At 31.9% G+C, this 10934-nt stretch overlaps 1 protein-coding gene across 1 annotated transcript; it reads right to left on the minus strand.

Annotated features, from left to right (window-relative positions):
* Positions 1-5498: 5498 nt before the first annotated feature.
* LOC138135091 (odorant receptor Or1-like) lies at positions 5499-7160 on the minus strand. Its single transcript, XM_069053737.1, has 5 exons — positions 6629-7160; positions 6338-6563; positions 6178-6277; positions 6017-6121; positions 5499-5965 (listed from the first exon to the last, which is right to left on the minus strand). Exons 1-5 carry the CDS (start codon positions 7158-7160, stop codon positions 5774-5776), a joined length of 1155 nt encoding a protein of 384 aa, XP_068909838.1. The 3' UTR covers positions 5499-5773.
* Between the last annotated feature and the right edge of the window lie 3774 nt (positions 7161-10934).

Here is a 10934-nt window from a genome sequence, read left to right on the forward strand (position 1 = left end):
ATAAACCGAATATTGTTGACGGCATCATCGCCAGAACGTAGATTACGTAGGCGTAGATCTTGTATATACGTGGGTATTTGCTTGGTGAATACAGACCAATTATTTTCATCACAGTTAAGTTGAGATGAAAACTTTTCTGAATAACTTCTTCCATGTTACAAAATAAGTGAACAGTTAAGAGGTAATTTCTTCTTATTTATATATCATTGTAATAAAGAGACAAACCGCTCCCTTTCATTTAATCACATTAATTTTACATCAAAGAAATAGACGTAGGATTTTTAATTGAAGAACTTAAGTCCCTGTTTAAAAAGCTGACTTCAATGGACACTAATAAAAATTTCATTTAGGATTTGATGTTTGTATGTAATATTACCATAGTCACAAATAGTTCATTTTAAGCATGCCGTCACAACAGTTATTTGGTGTTGGAAGTTAACTTACACCAAGTTTTGTTCCAATCATTATAACAATCAAAATTAACACATTGACAAACTACAACATGTGACATGTAAGTAAATTATATTTGCAACAAGTTGCCATTTGCACATTTTTATAATTTTTTAAATGGTACTATTTTTTTTTATTTAAGTAACCTGCTTGTGTGCTTATTTCCCGACAGATTAACGTTTTATAATTATTAGTTACTGTTCCTTTTTCTTAATTAATTTTGAACTGAATTGAGAAATAGTCCACCTATCAGAAAATCATTTCTCAAGCTATTTCAAATAAGTGTCCTCGAAATACATATCAAAAAATCGGTAGTTCTTGTCGATGAATAGAAGTTAAATACCAAAATTTTTTCTAGATAAAGTCTTTTTTTTTGGGATGTAAAGCATCGAAAATTTGCTCGAAATTTCCAGTATCTTTTTTTCTGTTTTCTTAATTACTTCAAGTTAGTATCGTACTATACAGTGCGTTCGTATAGTTCGGAATAAATTCGATAAAACTGTAAGTATTAATTTCTGAGAAAAATCCTTGAACAGGTCAACTTTGTTTTTAAAAAGTGCATATTGTTCAGTACTTTGCTTATATTGACAGCTTGTCATTTCCTAATAATGATGTCATCAATAACTTTTTTAAATGACAACCCCCATTTTTTTCTTATTTTTCTGGTACGCCTTCGTACTAGATAAACGATTAATAAAAAAAATTGACATCTTACATAACAATTTTTTTAAGAAAATGACAAATTTTACTTGAAAAAATTTAATTTAATTTTTAACTTAATTTATTTTTTTTAATAGATTCAGTTACAATGAAAGGTTTATTTTAATAGACCAAACAATTTAGAACGATTTGCGGTAGAGAATTCGCACTGAAACGGAACAAATAAGCCCTGACATTATTGAGCGCAGTGTACAAAGTGTCGGTGAGTGCCAAACAGTTGGCGGGAGGCAATTTCAACATTTGCGTTAAATTTTATTGTTAACCTGAGATGTTTGTTTGATTTTGTGTGAGGTCAATTATAATTTTTACATCAAAAATTAAGTTAAATTTTTTAAGTAAAATTTGTCATTTGAGTGAGAGTTGTCATTTAAAAAAAATATTGATGACGTACTGTACAACATGCACTTTTCAAAAGCAAAGTTGACCTCTTTCAGGATTTTTCTCAGAAATTAATACTTACAATTTTATCGAATTTATTCCGAACTTTACGAACGCACTGTATATTTCAAAAGCAAAAACACTTTTACAAGAAAAAAAATTGTTTTTAACTTCTACAACGTGTCTCAAAAACGCATTGTACAGGTTACGGATCACCGACCAGCTGTTTAAATATTACGTTTTACACGAGCGGTGAGTTCACAATCGACTCTTCAACGCCTACTACGAGGTGAAATTTAAAAAAACACTCGATATATGTAACTTATTCAGAAAACTCCCGTGACTCCTGTACTGTCATTTGCAATTTTATATGTTTTTTTTTCACTCCCATGGTGATATAACAAATAAATTAATTATTGCAATTAACAATAATACAACGTTACCAAAGAAATACATCACACTACCTTGCAATGTTGTAGTGGATTTAAGATAATAATTTTTGCGATTTCCAAAGCTGCTAAATTCTCTATTACGCAGGATCAGATATTGGTAGTGAGTGACTTTGTAGTTTGTGATAAATTGATAATACATACCGTGAGTTTTTTATTTTACTGAACATAGGATTCATGAATCAGTAAGTTTGGTTGCCTATTTCAAATGAATTGACTTGTCCATTTTAGAACTGAACATAGCCATTTTACATTGTATGTTCAGCGAAATTAAAAACGCAGTGTATGTACGATTCGAGGTAGTTTTCATGACAATTTAATACATATATGTATTTCGAAATAATTGTCTTGTTAAGTGTCACTTTCAGAGACCTCCAAATCAGCAAATAAGTCCAATAGAATTTTCTTAACAATTTTCTCACGTTTATGGTAATCTCTTTTACACCGTAGTGCTCCGTTAGTGCGCTATTTTTGGGACACCTGTATTTATCGTCACCAACTACCAACTTTTTTTTGACATGCATTTCGAGCACAAACTGGCAAACTAGCAAAGTGGCAAACTGGCAAAGTAATAATACTTTCTCTTTCTTTTTTTCCTTAGGATGCAATTTTAATCACATTTGACCCATAACAAAGTAGTAGAACGTTTGTTTGATTGGGTGAAAGCAAGCACTCTGATTGGCTGAACACGCACGTTTGATGTACGTGGGAATTCATCTTTGTTTTTTATTAATATTGATCGCCACGCTTCCCCCAGATAAACTCCTATTAAAGTTTCAATACAAGTGTTTTCAATTGTTATAAATTGTTGTTGGAATTATTGATTCTTTGAGTATGAATGATATAACAAATGTTATACATAATTTTGAATATGATACTACTTTTTACCGCGTAGACACTCGTCTCTGTGTCTGTCAAAAAACGTGAAATCTATCAGTGTATGGAGTATTCAATGTTCGCATCATAACTTCATATTACGATACTTATATAGTAAATAAGTATTATGGTTTAAAAATGATATCCATAATTTTTTAGATATAATAGTATATATATAACTCTGAACATATTCCATACTTATTCCCTATGTTCAATTTTAAAAAACACAGATCAATGCATTGTGAGTTGCTATGCAACGAACTATACCGAACACCAGAGATTTTGAAATAATGTTAAAAATTGTTCCGATTGATAGAATTGGTCTATCATGTGTTGCATTGGAAATGTCACGCACATTTCTAATGCTCTGATTGGCATAGAATAACTGCATTATGTGTATTTCTTCTTCAAACAACTTGACCATTTTGTTAAACTGTCAAGTACTTATTTTCGTTACCTTGGTTACGTGATTACATACATGCATTGACCTGTGTTTTTTAAAACTGGACATAGGGAATAAGTATGGGCTATGTTCAATGTTAAAAAATGTCCCGGTATATACGAGTTTAATAAGACGCTCTATTATTACACGAATGTGTTTAATCACGACGAGCGTAGCGAGTGATAATACTTCTTATTAAACCAGTGTAATATACTACTTTGGGTTACTGATTCCTGAAATTTGGGCTGTTCCAGATTTCATATTAGACGGGACTTTTGCATGGGTTGGTAACAGACGTGAAACAAATTCAATAATAAATTCAATAATATCATTCGTGTGCTAAATGTTTAAAATGTTATATTTACTAAATTTAATTCATAGCTTCACATTTTAACTTGACGCCTAACGTGAAACGGCTGATGTTGCCAATATTACAAGGCTAAAAGTTACCAAAAACAGTTCAATAATACGATCCATTATTAAACTGTTTTTGATATAATAATGAGCCCATTAGTAACGGAAAGTAGATAAAACATTAAATTATATTCCTTTTTTAAATCTATAGCTGTTAAAAAATTCTAAGCAATAATCTAAAAATTTGTTTATTTATAAATACGGTGCGATCAATTAAAAAATAAATCGAGTCGGCGTGTTACCTATGGCAACCCATGCTATAGCATAGGCTCTAAAGCAAACTTGATTTATTTTTTAAATGATCGCTCGGTAGTACCTACACATTACCGCCTGAAAGATTTTACGACCGAATATAATTTGTAGAGGTTACTAGAAGCACTGTCCCTTAGCCATTGCTTGCATGGTGACGATGACCAATGTCATAAAGGATGCTTATATAGCAGGACGTCTAGCAAACTGAGAATATGGATTGTCTCATATTTTTTCCATATTTCATATTTTCATATTTCACATTGTCTTTCTCTGTGCTTCTCAATTTCAAATGTAATCGGTGGTCAGAAAACTGTCTTCGATTTAGGTAACTACGTTGAAATATATTCTGAATTATTAAACTACAGAATTAATAAATACAAAGAAATCTTAATTTCTAGGTAAAATGTTGGTATGTCACTTGCTAAGTCTTATTTGAAATTTACCTTAGCTTCATAAATCATCAACTGTGAATTGCTTTAACATTCCCTTCACTAGTTAAAGGTTACTGAAATGACTTTACACAATGGGATTTTAAGATTTGTGAGGAGACATTTTTTATTCTTAAAAAATCTTATCGTCACTTCTATTGACAATTTTATAATTTACTGAGTAAATATGTACATATTATAGTTGCTTTTTTTATTGAGTGGTATACATGTTTTTGTTATATTTGGTTTTTATTAATCTCATTATGTACTCGTAGATCTATTGAAAAATGGATAAACCGAATACAATCAAAAACATTTAATATTTTTGTTAGTATATTTATTATGTCTAATCTTAGCATTTACACAATCATAACCAAATAATTACCCAAAAATACTGGTTTGACAAATAGAAATAACATCATTTGAAATAGCAAAATAAAATTTTACCAGGAAATTTTTCTTGGTTAATTAAAAATAGCTTTAATAATATAAACAATATCTAATAAATTTTTCTACTCCTCTGTTTAAAACGCCATTTAGTTTTAGTCACAGGATGAAATTAGCAACGGGCTTTTTAATCACGCTCTGGTTTTTTTAATAGCAAAAATCATGTGACACTCAAAATTAAGTTAGTCATCACTTGTCAATTGAAGTCTACCAGGTTCGAATTTTATGTATTAACGTTGAATAAAGACGTTACCTGTTGTATTGTTCACTTGGTCGTACAAAAAGTATAGTATGCAACTAGTTCATAAACTTCTCTGGACACGTTTATTAAACACTCGCTCCACTACGTTCCGCTCGTGCCTAATAAAACTCGTGTCTAAAGAGCCGTTTATAAATCTTGTTGCATAATATACTATTTTTTAATTTAGTATAAATAATTAATGTTTATATTGTTAAAGCTGTTCTTAATTAATTACAAAACAGATTATGAAAACTTCATTAGTTCTCTTAACAGCAAAAAAAGGTTAATGTATTTTTAATTTACTATAAATAATTAATCTTTTTTGCTGTTAAGAGAACTAATGAAGTCTTTATAATCTCTTTTATAATGTGTCGAAAGCTAAAGGTCTTTATTCTCCCATCTGTTATTAGTGCTATTATTGCAATTACGGTGCTGTAGCAAAAATTTACCTAGCAGAACAAGAAGTTTATTTTTTACAAAAGCTCGTCGAATGTAACTTGTATGATCGTTAACTATAGTACAACCATATAAATAATAAAATTTGTTTGCTGAAATGACGTGCCAAAAATGTTCACTGGCATTTAGATAAAGTTTGGTTTGATTCGTTGTTAATAATTTTTTAAAACGGCGAGCAGGGAGTACGATCTTCTTAGTATCTAAAAATAATATTTCATCATTAAATGCACTCATGAAAAATACGAATAATTTTTACAGTGGTAAATGTCTGCAGTGATAAATCAAAAATTTTTCCAGCAGTTACAACCATGGGTCTTTTAGAGCGTTCCATTAATATTAGGAGTGCTTTTTTCGAAATTATATTATAATCATACCATTTACTCATGTAAATAGCACTTGACAATGTATTGTTCTGAAAAACTGTGGTAAACTAAAAGAAGTTTGAAAATTTTTGAGATACAACCTCTTCAATAAGCAGGGTTCCATAATAACAGTAGAAGAATATTTGGAAGAAGAGAAGTCCCAGTTGATTTACAGTTATAAAAAAATTTACATCCAAGACGTCCATCTAAAACATTTTTCTTAATATTTTGCTTAAACATTAACGCCAAATTGTTTATTTACCTTACTGAATTGGAAACAACAAAGACCGATGACTAAGGAGCTTCCCATCAACTGACTAAACACCACTGGCGAAAAATATTTCTGATAATCCCCAACGAAACTGGAAACAAAAAAAATTAACCGAATCATGTAAAGATTGATATATTGTAATGTTATTTACTCAATTATCTCTTGATAACGGCGAACACATAATTTAATTTTATGGTAAATGATTCTTGGTTTGATGGTGACGATTTCGTCACAAGATGAAGCAAGTTCTTTATCAACGTCCGAATCGAGATGACATAAATTTTCTTTGAGAACTTGTAGTTGACTCGTAGCGTGATTGGACAAACCACCAATCAAAGGATCAATTGTTCCACACGCAAATACAGCATAAATAACTCCTGAAAGATAAATTCGCAAATCCAGGATCCAAATTATTACATATGAATAGAATTATTACACTTACCCATTACAAGAAGAAAATAAATGCAGTAATATAAAATGGGTTGTTTTTGGATACTTTGGGGCATCCATACATTAAGAGGCAATTTATGGACGTCCTCTCGGAAAAACACCTGCCCAATAAATCCAATTAATCCTACAATACATCCCAGAAAGAAGACTCTAGAGTTTCTTTGACAATTGTGAACGCAGTCTTCGATAATTTTTTGATGTTCATGTTTCAGAACCGTGTAATGCGAAGCGTCGAAATAATGAATGCACTTTTTGATGTTGTCTCCATTTAGCACAAATGGGAACAGCTTAGGTGCGTAGAAAATCATACCAACCATAACAAAATCACTGTAGTTGATTGCGGTAAGATCTTCACTGAACATAAAATGGAGTATGCCGAATATTGTTGGCGGCATCATCGCAATGACATATAATGTGTAAGCGTACACTTTATATAAACGTGAGTATCTTCTGGGAGGGTAAAGCCCAATGATTTTCATTACTGTTAAATTAAGAGTAAAACTCTGCCGAACAACCTCTTCCATGGCTCTAAGCAAGTGAAACGTTAAGAGGTAATTTCGTTGCTTCTTATATAAGTAGCTTATCACTTTTTACTTGCTTTTTTAAATGGAAACAAATCGCTCCCTTTAATTACATTAATTTTAGATCAAAGACTCATGAAACACGGAACTAAGTTGTAATTGAAAATGTAAAGTCTTTATTTAAAAAATCAACTTCAATGGACACTAATAAAAATTTCATTCAGGATCTGGTGTTTGTATGTAACATTGCCATAGTCACAAATAGTCCATTTTCAACTTGCAATCATAACAGCTGCTTAGCGTTACAAATTACACTTAGAAAACGTTTTATTCCTGTAATTACGAACAATCACGGCACGACTACATACGTCGGTTATCTGCAATAATGTGACATGTAAGTGTAACTAACTTGAATACAGTTGCTATTTCTATATCCGTTTCTACTTTATTTTTTTAAAACGAATAATTTGTTTCATAATTCCAAGAGTCCTTCTTATTTGCACACAAAAACTTGATAAAGTAAATTATACATTTTTTATCATCCATACATTATTTCTGCAAAGAAATTGCACTAACAGGCTAAGGCCCAGTTTATAGAAAGAGAGTTAAATATTTAATTCCAATTAAATTTTAATGTGCGTCTAACCCATGAATCCGAAACTTTGATTGGTTTAATCTGATCACGTGTTTAGTTAAACTCGTATTTGATTACAATTATCTTAATTTTGCTTCTCTAAACTGGCCCTTAATGTAACGGGTGTTTTTTTTAATTTTAAAAAACATCCTTTATAAACCTCTTTAACCCAAAGTACATTAATTCGAACAAATAATGTAAGAAAACATAAATATAGACCCAGAAATAATAATAATTATTAATAAAACAATTAATCTTGTTCTAATAAGGCTACCATTTAAAAATTTAAAGTTATATATGCGAATATCACTTATGGGGAAGTTTTTATTGTTGAGCTGTTTTTTACAGAATGAATCCAAGACTATAAAAGTGTATGCAGAAAGTCGATACTCATGACTTACCTATAACCGATGTGAGTTTATACAAATTTGATAATTAATTCGAATACATAAAGTATTGAGGATAAACTCACAGGAAATGTTAATTTGCTGTGCTCCCGAAATACAGGGTGTCTCAAAAATGGCGCCCAATCTCCTAAGGATCTTAAAGAATAGAAGTCTAGGAAGGTAAATCTCAATACAAAATTTGATCGGACCAACAGATTTTGTATAACTTGCTGTTAAATATGGTAATTTCAAAGAGATGTATCTCCTTTATTACCAAATTTTACAGCTGAATTATAAATTACTTTACTATGTTACTTTTTCCAAGACTCCTTTAGGTAGTGGAACAACACCGAAGTAATTTTTTTTAGAGTAATGACCTACCAAAATACGCTAAAATAACAGTGGCAACATTGACCTCAAAGGAGAATTGGTTTAGTTGATTGTGCATACCAACCAATGTTGCCAAATTTGCTTATTTTAAAATGTATATAACTTAGAAACTGGTCAAAGAAAAAAAAATTCACAACGAAATTGAACTCAACTCTTCAAATAGTTTAACCCCTCAAGAGATTGGGCGCCATTTTTGAGACACCCTGTATAAAACGTTCCTTTTTTGTATTTTGTAGCCCAGTCCAAAGTAAAAACTCCCACAAAAATATTCCCTGTTGGGACGCATATCTAAAAAGTGAAAGGAAGGAATTATAAAATTTTTACGCACTTGTGGTTCCTTAACAATCACGATTATAATCTCTTTTAGTTTAAGATAGTGTGACGTGTGCTTCTCAAAACTGTGTTTTTGAGGTGTGGATAAATAAAGTAGTTCATTATTGTAAGATCTGGAGACCTTGCAGGAAATTTCACCAGACGGGCATCAAAAAATTCTTTCAAATAAGCAATTGATTGACGAGTGGAATGTGCTGTAGTGTTATCTTGTTGAAAATACCCTTCGGTAAGTTTATCGTCATGTCATGGTACTCATTGAGAAAGGGTTCTAACAAATCATGGCGATATATTGCAGCAGTTACGGTTTGGTTAAAAAATATTTGTAAATAAGTATTTATAATAAGTTATTTTCGTGCCGCCGGCGCCGGCCGGAATTTGGTAAATTACAGATCTCAAAATCGTCCAGAAACACATGCATTGCCGGCCTAGTCCGGCTAAAAGTAGGGATTTCGAGTGGTCATCGGTTTCGGTTGGCATTTGTTATCAGAATTCTATCAAACGTCAATGTTTGTTCTGTGGATGGCTCGTTAAAAATGTTTTTCTATTTATAACAACGTACAAACTACAAAAAAGCAATATTTAACTAAAATTAATTAATTAAAATTACGTTTCGAGCCACTTCTTGAATATGGGCTGGTGTATTTATTACAACAAATGTTTCAGGAAAATGTTAAAAACAAAACAAATTAATTAAATTTAATAAATTTCAGGAAACAAGAGCGATGTTGATTTTAAAATTTAAGTGTTTAAATGTAAGTGTTGCCAACACAATAAAAGTCCCTAATACCAATTATTAAAACAAGTGCTTTAACTTCCATTTAACAAAAATCCGCAGAAGTCGGCACAAAAAATTTTGTGTATCACACGTCCAGAAACTGTTTTGCGAGCATTCGTACTTGCAATACTCGTCTGTCGACTCGTAGTGCAAACCGTACTCATGCTCGCAAACGTGCAGTTTCTGGCCTAGTGATACAAATAACTATTGTATCACAAGCCTAGAAAATGCCATTTTGCAAGTGCAAGCACGGTTTGTGGGGCAGAGGCGCCAACCGAGGCCCACAAGTACGAGCACTTGTTAAATATTTTCTAGCCGTGTAATACACTCAATTTTTTCGGCCGACAATTTGTTTAAAGCAAAATATAATCATTTTTGTTAAAAAATTACCAAATAGGGAATTTATTTTTCTTCCATTGGCAACATAAAGGATTCAAGAAGCGACTGTCACGACAAAAATCAACCAATTCCTCAAATATCCGTCATCGTCGTTTCTGTTATTTCTAACCCATCGCTTGAAACCCCCCGCCCGCCCGTACTGCTATACACAATGTACAGCTTGCGATAAAGGATAAAAATTTGCCCAACATCAATATTTTATTCGGAATCGTATTGGAATATCTCCACATTCCTAACCTTATACGAGGGCGGAAAGTTAACCATTCCTTTTTATCTTTACTTCCCCCTCTTGGTCAGTAATAGGCCACTTTCCGCCCTATTATAAGGTTTTTCCAGTGGCGTACTTACTGAACGTCGAAAAACAGTAGAAATAAAACTGCATCAAATTATTTGTTTATTTGCTAAAAATGTAATGATTCCGAATAAAATAGTATACAAATCTCAGTGGGAATGTGTTTCATTCCTGTCTCGAGCATTAGTTCACCTCGGCTACGCCTTGGTAAACTATCTTAGCTCTCGACAGGAATGAAACACTTCCCACCTCGGTATGTAATCTACTATTACACTTAAAAAATTGTACAAAAATGCCACATGACACTGACATTTTGTGCGGCCAACCTATAATCTTTTATTAAAAATTCCTGTGTCGATTTTCTTGCCTAGGGAGGGAAATGCTAGTTTCCAGACGATTTAGACAAATGAAAAATCAGTGTTTCTAGACGGAGGCCGAAATAGTAGATTACACACTGAGGTGGAAAGTGTTTCATTCCTGTCGAGAGCTAAGATAGTTTACCAAGGCGTAGCCGAGGTGAACTAATGCTCGAGACAGGAAGGAAACACCTTCCCACCGAGGTTTGTAT

Source organism: Tenebrio molitor, chromosome 7 (genome assembly GCF_963966145.1).
Source record: "Tenebrio molitor chromosome 7, icTenMoli1.1, whole genome shotgun sequence".
Taxonomy (NCBI): domain Eukaryota; kingdom Metazoa; phylum Arthropoda; class Insecta; order Coleoptera; family Tenebrionidae; genus Tenebrio; species Tenebrio molitor.

Coding starts and splice junctions, on each gene's coding strand:
- LOC138135091 (XM_069053737.1), bottom strand. CDS start 7,160: ATGGAAGAGGTTGTTCGGCAGAGTTTTACTCTTAATTTAACAGTAATG. Junction 6,564..6,628: donor TTATTTTCTTCTTGTAATGG/GTAAGTGTAATA, acceptor TTTATCTTTCAG/GAGTTATTTATGCTGTATTT. Junction 6,122..6,177: donor GTTGTTTCCAATTCAGTAAG/GTAAATAAACAA, acceptor AAAATGTTTTAG/ATGGACGTCTTGGATGTAAA.